The 20500-nt window shown below is 34.2% G+C and overlaps 1 protein-coding gene across 6 annotated transcripts in view; it reads left to right on the top strand.

Moving 5' to 3' along the window:
• The window catches only part of MALRD1 (MAM and LDL receptor class A domain containing 1), an 846741-nt gene that overhangs the window by 598918 nt on the left and 227323 nt on the right, over positions 1-20500 (top strand). For all 6 annotated transcript variants that reach the window (XM_087420773.1, XM_087420775.1, XM_087420776.1 and 3 more), the window contains one exon: positions 18994-19177. In XM_087420773.1, the coding sequence (XP_087276899.1) occupies positions 18994-19177 (184 nt within the window). The remainder of the gene's footprint in view (positions 1-18993; positions 19178-20500) is intronic.

The following is a 20500-nucleotide window of genomic DNA, read 5'->3' as shown; positions in this document are numbered from 1 at the left end:
ATTATAGAGCAAGTGTTATTACCTTTTTAAAGAGAAATATTGCATTTGGCTTTGCAGAGGCTTAAACTGTGTCTTGCCTAGGGGCTCTTGTTAGCGTAGCTCTTCGGTTCCAGGTAGTGGGTGGCAGTGTGGACATTAGAGTCAGACAAATCTGGGTTCAATCTCTGCTCTGTTTTTATATTTCTTGCTATGTGTTCTCATCTTCAAGTTTCCTGACGACCCAGCCTCAGTTTTCTTATTTATCAAATGGAATAATAATAGGTACTTTTCAGAGTTATTAGCATTATATAGATTGCATCTAAGACCCTAGTATAATTATAGCTATTACTGTTAATATTGTGGTAATTTATATATAGTGTCTACACACATGGAAGCCAAAAGAGGTTCAATTATTTTACACTTTATTGAGCCTCTTCTATTTAGGTCATATTGTACTATACATCTTTGATGGAGGAGCACAGAGAAATAAGATGGAATTTCCCGTGAAGGAGTTCATTTCAATGAGATATATATGTGTACTATGTATAACTATGTATATATATACACACATATGCAAGCAGACCAGATATCAAGTTACATGCAATAATTTCCTGAACTAGAACCATCAGGAACTGTGAATACTTGGCGTCTTTCTTCTCACCTGTCCAGAAGCCCTGACCACCGTCAACTGTTCTAGGTCACCGTCCCCACCTTGTGGACAGAATAAAGAACAGTTTGACTCAATATCACTTTCCCTGACTACCTTCATGTCTTCTTGGAGTGGGGAGAGAGGCTTTGGGAGATGAAGTGCTGGCGATTAAGAGGCGAGTGGCTGGTCTCTAAATTTTACCTAGCTTTCACTGCGTGTTACATGTTTGATTAATTTCATCGAAGGTACTCCTTCTTTAGAAAGCACAAGCATATGTTTACCTGCCTTCTCTTTTCCTTTCTCTTCACACTCCAACCTAGGCAACTGCTCAAAAATCACTACTTGAAATTGCTCTAAGTCTGATTCTTTAACTCTGAAGTTCTAATGTCTGAATACTACCTTCTGTCATTTTATTTCTCAAATTACTAAACATTCTTTTCTATTTCGTGATGACCTCAAGTTCTCCTTCTCCATCAAGATCACCACCATTATCCCCATCAAAAGAGCTACTCCATGCTTCAAATCCATGTGCCAGGTGTTCTTCAAATCTTTTACATATATTATCCCTTTTAATCATCACAACCTTATGTATTAGGTGCTACAGGTCCATATGCTGCCCTATCCGTAAATTCAAAATCTAAAAAGGCTGAAAATTAAAAAAAAATTTTTTTCACTCACTTGACCTCAAAACCTGACACAGACTGACATGAGGCTATTTGTAGTCTTATATTTTTCATTGAACATAAAGAGGCATAGATTTTACTTCAGAAGAATCCACATATTTTATTCTGAAATTGATACTACAAACTTGCTGGGTATGCGCCTAATATATGGTATGTGTACCATAATATCTTTCTAAAATTTGAAAAATTCTGAATTAAAAAATACATTTGAGGGGCTGGCCCAGTGGTGTAGCAGTTAAGTGCGCGTGATCTGCTTCAGCGGCCCGGGGTTCGCAGGGTCGGATGCCGGGTGCAGAGCGAAGCACCACTTGTCAGGCCATGCTGTCGCGGCGTCCCATATAAAGTACAGGAAGATGGGCACCGATGTTAGCCCAAGGCCAATCTTCCTCAGCAAAAGGAGGAGGATTGGCAATGGTTGTTAGCTCAGGGCTAATCTTCCTCACAAAAAAAACACAATAAAACACATAGATCACAAAGGTTTGAAATAAAGCACTGTGAATGAGTATTGCTATTGTCTTCATTTTATAGCTAAGGGAAAATAGGCCAAAATAAATTGAGTGACTTGCCCAAAGTCACCACTAGCAAGTGATGTAACTAGATTTGGAGTCAGTCTGTATCCAGAGCCTGGGCTCCAAGCGTGTGACTTCTTCTGATAAATGCTGTAGCCCCAAATTTTCTGATTTCTGCCCTACACATTTTACCTCCATATTTTCAACAAGCTTTATCTGATTTCTAGTTCTTGATTTTGTGCTACTGAGAAAGCCATGTACATGTATTGATTCAGTTCCATTATAAATTTGTGATATCCAATTTCAACTAGATCTTCAATGCAGCACCCCAAGTCTCCCATTCATTCTAAAGCAATGCCTACTCCCAGGCCTCTCAGCCTTTGCTCCCCAAATTTCATACCTATTTGAAGACCCCTATGCTACCCCAACCTACTTGTGTAATTGCATCTGTTTCTTTCCTCCATTCCTCCAGGATTAATTCCCATCAATCCATCCTGCCTAGTATCTTCACCTCTTTGTATTAAAGATCAGATCTTTGTAAAGCAGATCTGGTCTAGTTATTCTCTTACTTGACAATTGTCAGTAGCTTCCCATTGGCTATAAGATTGAGTTTTAAATCCTCAGAATGGAGTTAAAGACACTTTCCATAATATGGCCTTGGTCTGTATGTCTACTCTTGACTCCTCGGAGTCTTTAACTCACTTTTAATATTTTAACCACATCAGACTATTCAGGGCTTCCAAAATATTCAAACCCTTCCATACCCATTCCTTTAATTGTGTGATTTTCTTTGCTTGGAACGTCCTCATTTACTTCATGCACTTGGTGATAAACTGTTCAGTTTTCAAAGTCCAATTCAAATGTTCCACCCTTTATTACACCTTCCTAATCTCACACAAGCCCTTCATTTCACCACAGCTCCACCAAAGTACTATACCTTTTTTCTGTAATATAATGGAATTTGGTCACACTCAAGTATAATAATCATATGGTGCTTTTGTTCCTATTTATTTGTAATCTTACTAAGTCACAACTTCTTTTTCTTCTTGACACTCAACTCAATGGCATATAAAAGATACCTAATAATAATTGATTTAAATTAAAATACAACTTTCATATAAATCATATCTATTCAGATTTCATTATTTGTCCTCACCTGCATTAGAGAATATTAAAATGTAGTGAGCAAGTTAAATATGCCTCCTTTGAGTTTATGTAAAATAAGTTTAATTTAAAATTTTTTTTCCATCATCATAACATTTTACCAGCAAGTAGAAGGGTTCCTGACTTAGACTTAATGCTCAACACATGGGTCGAGCAAGTAGAAAAATGAATAAATTTTGTCATGTTGGGGTTCTAATCTTTAATTAATAAACCATTGTTTTTCCTACATAATTCCTATCCTATGTGAATTGATGGCTAGACTTACCTTTTTTGTTATTGACTTAATCTCATACTAGTATTGTCTCTTCCTCTTTATTTTAGGTTTGTAATTCTTTTTTCAAAGTATCTTTTTATTTCATTAATATATTTTGAGAGTAAAAGTTTGGATATTTTTGACTTGACTCAAACACCAAACAGTGTTTCTATTTTGATGAAGCCAATGGTTTATTTGAGGAATAAAATTCTTCTATTCTTTATACATACTTAGTATATCATTTTCTGAGTAGTAGCACCTTTATACCTTTTATTTTGTGTCTACTATTAGACAGTATTGGCTTTCAGAGGATTTTGCATTGAGACCATTTCTTTTAATACTCTACTGAAAGATTTTTATTGACACTTTATAAACAATGTATACCGGTGTCCCTTTGGGAAGAAAAATTTGTCCAAGGATCTTAGCTTGAAGTTTGCCATTCATTTGTCCACATTTGCTGTTTCACACACATATCTTTGTTTTACTTTCTCTCTCATTATTCCCCTCGCCTTGAGAAAGAAGAGTGAGCTATGTTCAATAATTTTGTCATAAAATGCTGTTCTTCTGTTTGCATTGAATGGTTATCAACCCTCGTGAACTGCAGCGTGCCGAGGGACAGGTATAATCATTCATGACTGGCGTTTTCCTTCAGGCCTTGCTGCCTCTTATTATTCTTCATGTCAGATGCTTCCTAAGGATTTCTCATTTTTATTTTTTCCCATTGTTCTTCTATATTCAACCATATGAATGCTTTTCTCCTTCAGGAACCAAATGTAGTGTGAAAGACAGAAGAAACCAGCCATCAACCACTAAGTAGGAAATCACCTTGAATATCATAGATTGGGAATTTTAATTGGGTTAGTGAGCCTTTTCTATAAAGAAAGTATAGTAAAGACCTTTCAAGAGTCATTCTGAACGTAACATTGTCAGAACAGTGAGCTCCATGGCTTTTCCTTATTATAGATAATGTTTACTCCTTTTTATATCACCTAAGATTAGAACAATTATAGTATGTCTCAGGAATTTATCTGTATGAGTGTAGCAACTCACTCTTTAGAGAACATACCTTTTAATGAGTTTTTAAATGTTTATTACAATAAATTATGCAATTTAAACCCATTAAAATTAGTTTTTACCCATATCAGAGAAAGAATCTGAAATCCAGTAGAAATTTTTTAGGGAAGCTTTGAGCCAATTTGCAGCCAGTACTAACAGTTCCATGCAACATCTTAATTCATGAACTTGAAATTCAATATGCATTCATTGGTTAAACAAATTTCTTTTTAGTACCTACACTATGCCAAGGTCTGTTTCAGACATGGGAGATCCAGAGGTGAATAAGATGGAGAAAGCTTTCATCCTCATGGACTTTAAATTGTGGTGGAAAAGATAGACAATGAACAGTTAGTGAAATAATTAAAACACAAGAGGATGGGGGCCAACCCGGTGGCATAGCGGTTAAGTTAGTGCATTCTGCTTCGGTGGCCCAGGGTTCGCCAGTTCGGATCCTGGGTGCAGACCTACTCACTGCTCATCAGGCCATGCTGAGGTGGCGTCCCACATAGAAGAGCTACAACTCTACAACTATGATACACACCTATGTCCTGGGGCTTTGGGAAGAAAAAAGAGGAAGATTGGCAACAGATGTTAACGCAGGGCCAATCTTCCTCAAAAAAAAAAAAGAAAAGAAAAGACACACAAGATGATATTGGAAAGAAGAGAAGTGAAAGGTGCTATAAACATTAAAGGAGGGTGATGTGATATAAGTGGGAATGGAACCTGAAGGTCCTGGGAAAGCTTCTTCAAGGTGACATTTGAAGAGAAAAAGATAATGACTTGATATTGCTTTCCATAATTCCAGTAATTGCATTCCTGATATGGTCTTCTCTTTTTCCCCAAACTCCCAATATCCTAGGCCCCTGCCAACAGTTTGAAAGGAAAATTGGATTATTTTGGATACTGCATAATAAATACACTTTCAGATTACAATCATTATATTAGTACACATTTAGTCTCAATTATGTGATGCACTTTTATTTCCTCTTCACACAAATATGTATACATAGACATATGCATTCCATTTGTAATTATTTGTTGAGGGCTTTACTATATGCAAGGCCCTGTGCTAGGTACTATTTATCAGATTTTGCCCAGCATTATATTCTGTTTTTCTAATGGGAGAAACAAATAGTTATCAAGTCATCACACTAGCGAAGACTATATATAATTACAAGTGTAATAAGTGCTATGAAGGAGCAGTACACAGTGCTCTCAGGGTCTCTGGTGGGGAGGTATGACATAGTTGAGATCAATGAATGCTGCATGAGGAAGTGATGATTCCAATGAAACTGGGAATTAACTAGGTCGAAAGGGGGAAATAAAAAGAACATTTCATATAAATGTGCTGAGATAGGAAGAAGGTTGGGCCACTGGAGAACTGAAGGAGGATGAGTGTGGCTGGAGCAGGAGGGATGAAGAGAAGCCTGGCAGGAAATGATGTTGGGCAGAGGGCCACTGAGCGCCTTTCACGTGAGATTGTGTTGTCTGCTAATTGAGAAGTAGCCACCTCCTGATGTTATAATATGGACATTGATTTCATAAGATCACTTGATAGGGCCAAATTTTGTTTAATAGCATGTCAGTCATACTGCTTGTTGAACATACACACTGCTTATTCAGACACCATTTAGTCTACCATTACCATAGATGTGTCCATGCAACAGCTATCCCACAAGATGTTGCGCCAGCACCTCTGGCTTTCCTGGTTAAAGAATATTGTAGTCACACATTCAGTGGATGACAGAAACGGTCATGGATCAGATATGCTGTGGCACCCTTGATGTCCAGACCCAACAACTTATGACAATTCGCTTTAAGCCATTGTGGGAGGGAAATTCCTTAACTCTACTAACTATATTTGAAGAGCTAAAGACAGCTGTCATGTATTGTTTTATTCCCACGATGAATGTGGAAGAAAATGACCCTGTGAACACGGAGAAAAATATTAACATTTGTGTGGCAAATGGAAAGGCTCAAATGAAAGTCATGCATGGGTACTTTGTGACCACTCTATAAACAGAGGGTAAACAATGCATGAACTTCTCTAGATCGTGTTAAGATGTGGCTCCTAATCCCAAAAGAAGATCCCTGAAGGTCTTACACCAGCTGCGATATGGCAAAAACACATATATACGTATATGGGTATATCTGTATCAGATTTATGTGTTTGTACGAATGAAAGAGAAACTAAAACTTCTATCTTATATGATGTAAATGAGTGTATGATTCTATAGTTGGAAACCCTGGAAAACAGAAACATTGGTATAGTAAAAATGAACATAATTATAAGAATTATACAAATTCATCTTCATTGATCTCTATACTTTGCATTAAGCTGTCTACTTCACCTAAGAGGCCCACATCAGTTGCCTAAATTTTGTAAGAAAATTGTCAGGAAATAAATGTTTTGGATTTAAAGGAACATTATCATAGCAAGAAATGTGATGATATTCTATCTGTTTAAAATGATTTCACAGAATGTACATCTAAAACCACACGTGTCTACCCAATGAGTATATTGATCTAACCCTTAAAATTATTCTCTCAGGTTGGGAAACTTCCCATTGACTAAAGATCTTACTCCAAGTATAATAGCTGTTTGCAAGATATTTCCGTGGGAGAGATTTTATGCAAATTTAAAATAGCCTACACTTGATTTCATTCTATTTTTTGAAAATTCAAAATAGCATTAACCTATATATAAATTATAAACATTTTAATATGCTTGCAATTTTAAAGAAATTTCTAGTATTTAATTTTTTAAATACTGAATATTTTAGATGGTTTCTAGAATTATATATACTTATCTGCTAGATACAGATATTTTATTCTAAATTCTAGCCATGTCTTTCCATCCCTTAAAAGATATTTTAAAAATATCTTACTATAATTATGGAAGCTTTTAATACCAGTAAAATCATCATGTGGCTTCAAAAAGTCAATGTTTTAATCTTGTCCAGAGGCAGAAGACAAAACTAGGCTGCTTTGCCAGTGATTAGAGCCAAAAATGTATTAAATCAGTTTTCTTTTGTTGTTTTTTTAGGTTCAAAGTGATCCTGTATGGCATTTCATCTTTTTATGTATCATTTATGTGCTCAATCTTTTATGAGCATTATGTTTGTTTAAATGTTTTAATTTTTTTTAATTGATGAAATTTGAAAAAAAAAATAACAGCAACAAAAATTCATGGATGTACCAGATACAAAAAGAAAGTTTCATTTAATTGGAATATTTGAAAGCTATGCTGTCTCTATTATCTTAAAAATAAGTAAAGGTCAAAAGGTTTTTATAGTTATTTTTTTTCTGGCCTTCTCAGATTTGATTTGATAAATTCTAGTTACTCATGGGAATTACGTGAAAGAAAGAGAGCTATATATAAAGAGATAATTACATAAAATAATTAATATATATTAATACATATAGATATAATCATATATGAAATATAGAGAAAGCAGATCTTTAAAATTGTCTATTAATCTGTTTTATTTTAGAATAGTTTTAGATTTATGTAATTATTCCGAAGATAATACAGAGAGGTCCTGTATACTCCACACCCCAGTTTCCTCTATTATTAATATCTTACATTAGTATGGCACATTTGTCACAATTAATGAACCAATATTGTACATTATTAGTAACTGAAGTTCATACTTAATTCAGATTTCCTCAGTGTTTCCCTAATATCATTTTTCTATTGTTTTCTGTTCTGTCATGCCTTCTTAGCCTCCTCCTGGTTGTAACAGTTTGTCAGTTTCCTTGTTTTTTTGTGACCTTGATGGTTTTGAGGAGTATTGGTCAGGTATTTTGTAAAATGTCCATCAGTCAGCATTTAACCTGATGATTTTCTCATGATAAAACTGTGTTTTGGGGAGTAAGACCACACAGGTAAAATGCCATTCTTATCATATTATATCAAAGGTACATACTATCGAAATCAGATATTACTGTGATATTAATCTTGATCACCTGGCTGAGGTAGTGTTTGTAGTTTTCTCCACTGTGAGGTTACTCTTTTCCCCCCTTTTCATATGGTAACTTTGGAAGAACGTCGCTACGTGCAGCTCACACTGAAGGAGTGAGAAGTAATGATGTCCCTTCTTAAGAGTGGAGTATCTGCATTAATTATTTGGAACTTTTAAGCAGGACAGATTTGTCTATTCTCGTTTATTTATTTATTCAACCGTTTGTTTATATTGGTATGGACCCATTGATATTTATTTAGTACTGTGACTTATAATCCAATACTACTTTGTATATTTTGTTGCTCAGGTAGCTCTGGCTTTGGGTATTGCGAACTCCTGTGACCCTTTGACATACCCCCATCATTGTGGGTATTTCTTTATGTATTTAAACACTTTCTCACTTTCTGATGCTATAAGATGCTCCAGGCTCACGTATATTTTCTGAGCCAGTCCTAGAATCAGCCATTTCTCTAAGGAGATGTGGTTCCTTTTGTTGAGAAATGGTATTAGAAACCAGATCTGGGCACTAGGTGTGCTCCTTGTGAATGCGGTCTTGTTGCTTGTAGGGTCTCTCAGCGGACAGAGCTGGGAGATATGTGTGTGTATACTAACTTGTGTATATACTCAGAACTATACATATTTCTGTGCGTAACTATCTGTATCTGTATTAATCTAAATACAAGTTTATACTGTCTCCTACTATAATCCATTATCACATAAACTTTTCTAGCTTTCTCCCCTTATCAGTAACCTCTCATTCCAGCAGTGAAAAACTTGGCTCCCACCATCCTGTATGCATTTAATTAATTGTTCAATCGTAGTATACATGTATAGTGGTTTAGAAATGTTAACCCGTACGCTCATGGGAAACAACTTTACCAACTAGAATACAGTGCTTATGTGAAGTTCCTTTTGCCTTTAGTCTTACACACTCCACTCGTTTCCAAGTTCACTTAGGTCAGCACCTTGTTCCTCCATCCCCTAAGTCAGACTGTTTCATATATTTGTAATACGTTCAGATTGTTTTGTCACATTTTGCATTGCTTCCTGGGGTATTTCAACCTCCTAATTTTTTTATTTGCATACGTTAAGTTTACTCTATGCTGTAAAGTTCCATGATTTTTGATAAATGCTCAGTGTCTTGCATTTACCATTATAATATTATACAGTAAAGCTTCGATGCCCTAAAAAATCCCCTGTGCTCTACCTATTCAATTTCCTTCCCACACTTCTGAACCACTGGCAACCACTGATCTGTTTACCATCTCTGCAATTTGGGCTTTTCCAGAATGTGGTGACAATTATATTCTAGAGGAATATTCTGGAGTGAATATAGTGATTCTTCAAACATTGAAGGTGCTATGAACATTGGCAAAGGGAGTGTGATTTGTTCTAGACAGTTCCATGACAAGAACCTCAAAAGGACAAGACCACAATACTGTGCTTATATCTTTGTAGTTAACACAGAAATGATATATTGGCATAGGTCCAGCTTCTAGGATCATCATTTTTTATTTGTTTGTCCTTTGTTTTGTTTTGCTTTTGCTTTGTTTCTCTCAGAAGCCTGAAAATTTTGTTCCACTGTTTTCTATATTTAATGTTTTGGTTGAGAGGATCCTGATACCAATGTAATTCTCATTCTTTGTGAGTAAAGTACTTCCTATTTCTGGAAGCTTGAGATGTTTTTTCTTAAACTTGGAGTTTAGAGATTTCACCAGAATGTGCTTTAATCTTAAAATTTTGAGAGGGCCAGACCCATAGTGTGGTTAAGTTCGGCGCATTCTGCTTTGGCGGCCCAGGTTCGCGGGTTTGATCCTGGGCGCAACCTACACACCACTCATCAAACCATGCTGTGGTGGCCTTCCACATGCAAAATGGAGAAAGATTGGCACAGATGTTAGCTCAGGGCCAGTCTTCCTCAAGCAAAAAAAAAAAAAAAAAAGTTTTGAGTTGTTTTTATCTCAGACATTTTCTTTTATTGTTTTTTCTGATTATTACTCCTCCTCAATCTATTTCCCCCTTTTTTAATGGAACTCCTGTATTTAAATATGGATTTTTCTAAATCTAGTCACATCTCTTTGTCTTTTCACTCACAATATTCATTTCTTTGCATTTTTGCATTTTTCATTTTTGCATTTTGTTAATAAACATCACAATATAATGTAATATTGCGTTTACCGTTATAGTGTACTTTATTAGACTATAACATCAACAACTAATGTAGGTGCTCTGTTAACATTACTTCTTTTAATCCTCCAACAACTCTACGAGATAAGCACATTTACTCTCCATTTAATAGATGAAATAACTGCTGGTAGGGGCAGAGCTCAGGTTTAGACTTGACAGTCTGACTTCAGAGCCTGAGGCACATCAGTATTACGAATACTGTATTTTGAGATAATAACTCCACTTCATCTTTCATGTCACATATTTGGCTTGTAGAAGACTCAATTCTATAGTTTGGTTCAGTTTTGAATTTTTTTTGCTGAAATCATTTTTTTTAATATCCCCCAATCCTTCATGTTCTCAAATTACCCATTCCTTCCTTAAGATTTTTAAGATTTTTGGTGGTTTCTTTTTTGTAAAAGGCTTTATTTTTTTTAGAGCAGTTTTAGGTTTGCAACCAAATTAAGAGGAAGGTACAAAGATTTGCAATATACCCTCTATTTCATTAGCCCTAATTGCCTTCTTGCATTAGCAAGGACTTCCAGCATGATGTTGACTAGAATGGTGAAAGTGGACTACTTTGTTTTATATTTAATCTTAGTGGGAAAGCTTCCATTAAATATGACATTACCTGTAGATTTCTTTTGTAGATAGTGTTTATCAAGTTGAGAAAGGTTCCCTCTATTCCTGGTTTACTAAAGTTTTTATCATGAATGGGTGTTGGATTTTGCAAAGGCTTATTCTTCATCTATTGATATGATTATATGATTTTTTTCTTTTTAGTTTGTTGATGTGATGGATTACATAGTTGATTTTCAAAAATTGAATCAGCGTTGCATGCCTAGGATAAATCCCACTTGGTTGTGGTGTATAATTCTTTTTATATTATGTTTTTGGATTCAATTTGCCAATTTTTTGTTGAGGATATGAGAGATGTTGGTCTGTAGTTTTCTTTCTTTGTGATGTCTTTTTCTGGTTTGGGTATTAGGATAGTGCTGGCCTCTATAAGTTAGGAATTATTCCCTTTGCTTCTAACATCTGAAAGAGGTTGTAGGGAATTGGTATAATTTTTTCCTTAAATGGTTGGTAAAATTCATTAATGAACTCAACTGGGCTTGGTCTTTCAGTTTTGGAAGGGTATTGACTCAATTTCTTTAATAGATATAAGCCTATTAAGATCATTTATTTCTTTTTGTATGAGTTTTGGCAGATTGTGTCATTCAAGGAATTGGTCCATTTCATCTAGGTTATCAAATTTGTGGGCATAGAATTGTTTAGAGTATTCCTTTATTATCTTTTTAATTTTCATGCCCTCTATAGTGATGTCCCTTCTTTCATTTCTGATATTAGTAATTTGTGTATTTTCTCTTTTTAGTTAGTACACATGGCTAGGGCTTATCAATTTTATTGATCTTTTCAAAGAACCATCTTTGGGTTTCATAGATTTTTCTCTATTTATTTCCTGTTTTCAATTTCATTGATTTCTGCTCTAATCTTTGTTCTTTTCTGCTGCTTTCTCTGGACTTAATTTGTTCTTCTTTTACTAGTTTCCTAGGTATAAACTTAGATTATTGACTTTAGATCTTTTTTCTTCTGTAATATATGCATTCAGGGTTATACGTTTCCCTGTAAGCACTACTTTCACTATATTGTACAAATTTTAATGTTTTGCTTTCATTTTCATTTAGTTCAAAATATTTTAAAATTTCTCTTGAGATTTCTTCTTTGACATGTATAATTAAGAAGTATGCTGTTTAATCTTCGTGTATTTGGGGATTTTCCAGTTATCTTTCTGTTAACTGATTTCTAGTTTAATTCCACTGTGGTCCGAAAGCAGACATTACATGATTTCTATTCTTTTCAATTTGTTAAGGTGTGTTTTATGGCACAGAACGTTGTCTGTCTTGGTGAATGTTCCATGTGAGCTTGAGAAGAATGTGTATTCTGCTGTTGTTGGATGAAGTAGTCTATAGATGTCAATTATAGCCAGTTGACTGATGGTGTTGAGTCAACTATGTCCTTACTGATTTTCTGCCTGCTCTATCTGTCCATCTGACAGGGGATGTTGAAATCTCCAAGTACGATAGTGAATTCATCTATTTCTCCCTGCAGTTCTATTAGGTTTTGCCTCATGTAGTTTGATGCTCTGTTGTTAGGCACATACACGTTAAGAATTGTACATCTTCTTGCAGAATTGACCCCTTTATCATTGTTAACTTCTTTTTAAGAACACTTTTCTTTCTGCTTTTAAATATATCTCAACAGGAGTCCTTAAAGTGATTTAAAAAATTGAATTACAATAAAAATACATAACATAAAATTTATCATCTTAATGGTTTTAAGTGCACAGTTCAGTGGCATTTATTACATTCACATGGTCGTGCAACCATCACCATCATCCATCCAAGATTTTTTTTCTTCTTGGATTACTGAAACTCACTACCAGTTAAATAAGAATGTCCCTTTCCTCCTCACCAAGGAGGAAATAGATAAAAGCAGGGAACAAATAAAACCCATGTAATAAAAAGACAATATGATTGTCTAATTAGAAATCCTAATACCATAAACTGAAAAATTAGTAAAACTATTTAGAGCCCAGTACATTAGCCAAGGACAATATAAGTATATAATAATTGATAGTTTTGTCTATTTTTAATTTATTTATTGTCTGTATTTCAAAATGTGTGCTGTTGTTTTGAGTGTGTCATAACTTGCTTTCTGTTCATTACTTTTTCCCCTCAATCTGCATCTTAAACATCCATCTTTATTTTGATATATATGTCCAGTTGATTATTTCCTACTGCTGCAAAATGCTCTGTGGCGTGTACTCATCACATTTTACCTGTCCATCCACCTGTTGCCTGATTGCTGGTAAGTCTGAGCATCTCCTTACATGCTTTTTGCTCTTTTTAAGTTTCTCCTTATGTAAAATGTTTGTGCATATCTCTTACACTTTTTTTTCTGGTTTTCTGTCATTTTTCTATTGACTTTGGGAGTTATTTTTATGTTCTAATTATTAGTCTTTAACCTATTTATATTTCTATTGTTGCTTATGGTAAGGCCTATTACTGCTATTCTGTTTCATATTTTTTCAAGTTTTACATTTGATTTTTGTTTTTATGATGGTTTTTGCCTTTAACTTAAAATCCATACTGATGTTTATTTACCAAAATTAATTTCTTCTCCTTAACTAGACAAGCAATTTATAATGCTCTCATGACAATTTTATTTCCCTCTTTTCCTTTCTCCTATGCTCCTTTCCACTACTCTAAGAACTGATGATGTTAACATTGTCTATATTTTTAGTTCTGGATTATTTGTTATAACTTTCTCTATTCTTTTTACTCAGCTTTTATATTTTAAGACTACTATTACTCTCTATATCTCTTACAGAATTCTCTTAGGTTTCTTTTCTTATTTTAACACCTTCTCCAGTATTTATGATAAGGTATTTTTTATGTCAAAATTTGAGGTCTTGTGTACCTGATAATAATTTTATTATGCCCTTATATTTGAATGACAATATCACTGGATATAGAATTCAAGGTTCAAAGTTAATTTCCTTTAACACATGCAAGGTATTAGTTTATTGTCTTCTTGTATCCGGGGTTGCTATGAAGAAGTCTGATATCCATCGAGTTCTAGACCTTTTCTTTTTCTGGAAGCTTTTAACTTTTTTTTCTTTGATGTTCTTAAATTTTACTATAATATACATAAGTGCCTTTGTCTTTCTATCTTTTTTGTCATTCTATTATCTCTTTCAGTCTTTTCTTACTTCTGAAATATCATTTTATTATTTTTTCAAATATTTTCACTTCTCCTTTTGTTAATCTTTCTAGAATTCCTTTCATATATATGTAGGCCTTTCTATTTATATCCTTAAAATATCCTCTAGATTTTCTTTTATATTTTCTACTCTTTTCATTTTTCCTGCTCCTTCTGAGGGTTTCAAAATCTGATCTTTCCACTCATTAATTCATTCTTCACTTGTAACCATCCTGCTTTTTTTTTTTACACCTATTTAGTTCTTTATGCAATATATTATATTTTTTATACCTAATATTTCTATTTAGTTACTTTTATGGTTTCTTCTTTTTACTTTATATTGCTATACCTTTGCTTGTATTCTTAAGTATATGCCTGAAGCCTTTTAAAACTCTGATTCCATCTGTTTTTAAAATTCTGCTTTAGATGTTATATGTTGTTCAGTTTATTGTCATCTTTTAACAATTATTTGGCCTCTTAGATCTTAGTTTGGCCTGTGAACTCATGCATCCATAGTAGTGTGACCTGCTCTCTCTGGCAATTTAGGAAAAAGTAGAAGGCCAGCCCTTTGCCTGTGTCCGTCAGGTGAGTTTAAGGAAATGTGAAGGGTGAGCCTCATGGCAGAGAGGCCCACAGAACAACTATTGATCATTTCCATTAGTTGCCACTAGGCAGTGTCTTTTCTCTTTTGAGTTCTTATTTGAGCATTTAAATATTGGGAAGCACCAGTGTAGGCGGCAAACTCTGTAGATTATCATTCATGTCCCTGAGAATTTTAAGGGGACTTGGGTAGGAAGTGTTGACTCATCACCTCTTCACTTAAGTAAGGTTTTTAACTGCCTTGACATCTCACAGATATTACAGCCTGAAATTGAGTTAGTGATTTCTGTATAGTCTGGAAGTCATTGTTCCAAGCAAGGGGGAAGAAAGATGACTGTACAGGAGCTCTCCTACCACCTACATTCTTGTTGCTATTTCCAGCTGCCCTTTCTCCAAAGTGCCACACCCCCCACTCAAGGTAGTGGTGTTCAAGACAACTATAGACTTCCAGGTGTTTCTCAGTTTCTGCTTCTTTCTTTCTTTCTTTGTTTTCATTTGCTATTCCTCAAAGCCATCCTTCCCAGTAGTTTCTGTAGTTTTTCGGGATCAATAATGGGTGAGGGATCCACCAGCCATTGCTAGTTCACCATCCTGACAATCTGATTATTTCTTTATATTATCAATAGTCAGAAAAGAATAATGAAGTATCTTATTCACCATTGTAACAAGCATTGCAATATATCTAGAAATAAATTTTATAATAAGTATGTAACTTATTTATTTTAAAAAAACTATAAAATTTTAGCAAGTGGTATAAAAAGAGACCTGAACAAGTCGAAAGATAAATGATATCTCAGGGTAAAATACTTCGATGTTTAAATATTTCAGTTATTCATTAAATTGTTCTAAGATTCATTTGGAAGAATCAATGTATGAGAAAGCCAAAAGAACAAAAAATTATTGAGGATGAAAAGTGACCTATTAAAATGCAACATTAAGACTTAATCAACTCAAATGTAGAAAATTTACTTCACTTTACACGTCTTTACTCTCCCGCATTTATAATATTTATGCCTTAATTATTTCATTTACATTGATTTAGAACCATATTAGACATTGAGGGTATTATGCAAAGTGAAATAAGTCAGAGGGAGAAAGTCAAATACCATATGATCTCCCTCATTAAGTAGTAGATAATAACAACAACAAACAAACACATAGAGACAGATATTGGATTGGTGGTTACCAGAGGGGAAAGGGCGAAAGGGATAATTCGGCACATGTGTGTGGTGATGGGTTGTAATTAGTATTTGGGTGCTGAACATGATGTAATCTATGCAGAAATAGAAGTATAATGATGTGCATCTGAAATTTATACAATGTTATAAACCAATGTTACTACAATAAATAAAAATTAAAAAAATAAAAATGTATATATGTCTACAACTTGAAGTGGCTTTATCTTTTTAGTATTTCTTATTGTTTTTCTTTACATGACCCAGAAGGGAAAGACTGTCCTAAATTACGAAGACAAACACATTGCCAAAACAAATATGCGATAAAGGATCAATATGCACAATACATGGGAAATCAATTCAATGTTGGGTAAAAGGTTAAATTACAAGAAGACAGTGTTTTTTCAATTTCTATAATTTAACCATTCTTGTGTTAATGTCTATTTTTTACTATTACTATTGTGGTTAATCACTTTTTGTATGTTTATTGCCTTGGGTTCTTGAATTTAATGTCCACATGAATACAAGAGATATGCTTTGGTGGTGGCAAAGGCATGAGTTGGAAGTGAGATATTTTTCTCTTTCTCAATTTTGAAAGAATTTAAATCAGAATATTAAGTAAACAAATAAAGCAACAATGTATGTGGAGCTAAAATTGGGGGATTGATATATAACAACTTTTTAAAAAGTTGCTCTGTTTTATATTTCCATAGGAATTTTATTATAATTTACTTTTATGACTCTCATAATTATTACCATCACAGGGTAGGCTCCCTTTATTTTTACCTCTTTATTCCTGGTGTCTAACGTAGTATGTGGCACTATATGAGCATCAAATGTTTGCTAAACAAATGAACGACTGGATGGACAAGTCAATAAATAAATAAATCTCCATCGCACATTTGGATGAATACTTTTGATAATTATGGAGATAAGATTTGACATGTTATATCCAAAGTGGAACAATAGCAAATATATTAGAGTGATATTCTACAGTAACCCATCATTAGGTTGATCCATGGTTGGTTTACAAAAGAATTCACCCTCATTTTCTTTTCCTACAAATAAAATCACAATGAATTTATTATTCAAATCTGCTTTTTATTAGAAGCCCAGTTGTAAGATTTAAGAAATGGTTCTCATTTTATTGATTAGAGTGATCACACAACCTTCTTTGATGGTATTTGTTGAAAACTCTTTGGAGGCTTGACACAGTTAATGAGCGGCTTTATAAACTGCAGAAGCAGATGAATAGGAAAAATTAACAAAGTGAATTAAGTGTGTAAATTAAGACAGACTTTGTCTATATCCATGCCTGTTATATTGCTATGTGTCAGACAGATGCTCTCTACTTTACTCTTTAATTTAACTAATCGTTCCTTTGATTTCAAGTCACTAAGACATCACTGAGCGTCAAAGACTAACCTTGAAAAAGGCTTCTCTTCTTTAGTGATCAGAGAAATATGAAACTCCATTAATTAGGCGTGAATTTCCCATACCCTTCAATGCAGACGTTACATGAATCTCTGAGTGTAAGGTTTGTTGCTGTTGTTGTTTTGGAAAGGATGTTCAAAGATCTATCTATATACTATTAGTTGTTTTGCAAAGTTAATCTTAGATTAACTGATACAAAGTAGCACTTTCTCTCTGTAATTCAGCAGAGGAAGAACCACTTGATTATCTGTGCCTCCCTCAGCAGAACAAGACATCAGCCATATTTATTAATATTAGTTCCCTAAAAGCATGAACCTATGAATGTGTAACTCCTTTGGATCCCCTCTTCAAACATTTGTTTTTTTTTTCTTTAACCTATATTTAAAGAAATATCTTTAGATTATGTATTTCACAGTTGTATGCTATAAATCTGTTGGAACATCTTACTTGATTTTCTGGATGCCATTCCACTACATACCTCCCTCTATTCTACTGATTTGATTACGAGTTTCAGAGACAAAGTTTTTCTTCTGAATTCATCATGAAAACACAATACTGCACCCTGAGATATTAATTATTTGGGGCTAACCATAAACATAATGCTATATTTATTTATTTACCTTTCTTGCTGTGTATCCATCATCATGATTTATTAAAACATCTAATTCTCAGGAGGACCTAGGCCCGGAATAGCAAAGAACAATGTGTACAATCTAAGCCTTGTCCTTGTGCTCAAATGGCTTATATTTTGTCTTACTGTAGGTGTCATTTTTATTTGGTCATTAGGATTATGTTATACATCATGTCATGTTATGTTGTACTGGGACTATTCATATATTATAATACTGTACTACTGGTAGACCAACCTCAGCCATTCAGAGGAGATATTTACATAAGTTTTTTTAGAAAAATTAAATTTTCCTTTGCAATTGAAGAATTTAGTATAGAAATATAGTTGATGCACATATATTAATCATATTATAAGAGAATTTTTTAATAGTCAAAATAATAGAATAATAGAATTTTTGAAATTGGACTGAATTTAGAAATTAGCACTTTCCCTCCGTGCTCAATTCACTCCACAATCCTTTATTATATCCATTAGGGATAAGTGATTTCTCACACATACTCCTCCTTTCATCTCTCTCTTCTTTCCTTATGTAAGTTATTCCAGCTCTTTAAAGAAAGAGGCAAACTCAATAATTACAAAATATGAATAGGAGGTGGCGAGGGGTATTCAGAGCTATAAACCCAGGGCTTCTGTAAACTGTTCAGATCCCATCAGATATGGGGAATTTTGTGTACATGCAAGGAGAGGTGGATTTAACTGAGTAGAACACTTTCTAATAATGGTGACTCTGAAAATACAAGACAAGTTTATTGCTACTTCTGCTAGTATTGCTTTCGAGAAATACTTTAGAAGAATAATATGCCTTTGTTTTGATGAGATAAAGCACGACATGAAAATGATCAGAATTCCAATTTTTCTTGAATCAGTTTTCACTGATCAAATGTTTCTGTTCTAAATGGTTGTTGTTTTCTTCTTCTTCTTTTGTGTTTAATGATTTCCCTAATGCAAATTTCTTTGCTTTCAGACAGAGAAAGGACTATCAAAAGTATGGCAAGAAAGCCAGCAGAACTCTGGTGGCCATTGGCAAAAGGCTGTCATCCTGCTAGGAAAGCTAAGGAATTTTGAAGTTATATTTCAAGGTATCAGAACAAGGGATCTAGGAGGAGGAGCTGCAATTGATGACATTGAATTTGAAAATTGCGAGACTGGTGAGTTTCTGGAAAGCGCATCCATTTGGAAGCACATTTATAATCTAGCCATTTTACCTTTCAAAATGTTCTGCTATTATGTATTTTGTATATACTTAAAAATCGATTGCAAGAGATGATTGTATAATTGTTGAACTTACAGTTACTAGTTAGGAGATAATAGCTTCTCCATCCTTCAAATGCACAAGTAATTTCTCTCTTTCTTCCATACCATCCCCATTCCACATGTAGAAGCGTTCTCCTTTGAATTTATTTTTCAACACAATTTAAAGTGTAAGCCTAATATTTATATACATTTGTCTAATATAAATTAATAAATACGACCCAGTAAAAAAGGGATAGAAAGCTGGCAGTTAGTGAATATGTGAGAAATAGGTTCAACCAGGTACAATTCAAGCAGAACTTGAGTTGAGAGCTATGCTTAGGGGATTTAAAATGCTACTCTAGCAAGTGAACAGTAACTTAAAAGAATTGCTGTCATTTATCCTGCTTCTAAATTTGAAGTTTGACTATACTTCGATATTCTCTACAAAATTACCCAGAAAATGTCAAAAATAATTATAAATACATTTGTACTATTTCACAACTGGCCGGGTTCCTTCTGAGGAATTATTCCATCTGATTTCCAAAATGGTACTGTGTGATATATACTGCCAATGCAAGATATGCCTTCTGTGATTTTCTACACTGAGTCACTTGGAGGCAAGCCCCTAAGATGGAGAGCTAAACTTGAATGCTATTTAATCATATCATTGCTCTTATATTAAAATATCACTTCACTGAGGCGGTTCAAAAATGTGACTTTGGTTTTTGATGATGTTACAGCATCTGCTCTTTTTATTACCAGGGCTGCTTCAAAGGATTCTGCTTAGAAGTTAATCCTTTAGAGTTTTATTTTCTCCACTTTGTTTCCAGGAAAGGTGGATGCTACTCAGCCACCTTATATATGTTACATCGAGTCAGCATTCTTGCATCCCAGATGGTCCAGGGAGCACAGAGCTCCAAGTATCAATGTCAAGGAGGAGACAGTATTTGATCTTGGAGATGTTTGGGAGAGGGTGCCTGGACAACAGAAAATGGGGTTCTGAACATAAAATCATGAGAAGGTATTTTAGAAGTGAGAATGTGCTTCTTCAACTCTTTTCTAGTACCTTTCCTCGTCATATGCTAAATTTCTCTTATAGATAGCCACTCAATCTAGAAATGATTCTGGCAACTTAAAAAGGAAAAATTCTTCAAAACTTTTTTCTAAGCTTTTAGAAAGAAAGAAGCTTTCATTAGACAAGAGAGATTCCTTTCTTCTCAGGGGAAGCCGAATGATTC

Source organism: Ceratotherium simum, chromosome 32, assembly GCF_057802395.1.
Source record: "Ceratotherium simum simum isolate JZ-2026a chromosome 32, ASM5780239v1, whole genome shotgun sequence".
In the NCBI taxonomy this organism is placed as follows: domain Eukaryota; kingdom Metazoa; phylum Chordata; class Mammalia; order Perissodactyla; family Rhinocerotidae; genus Ceratotherium; species Ceratotherium simum.
This window is presented reverse-complemented; position numbering and strand designations above follow the sequence as displayed.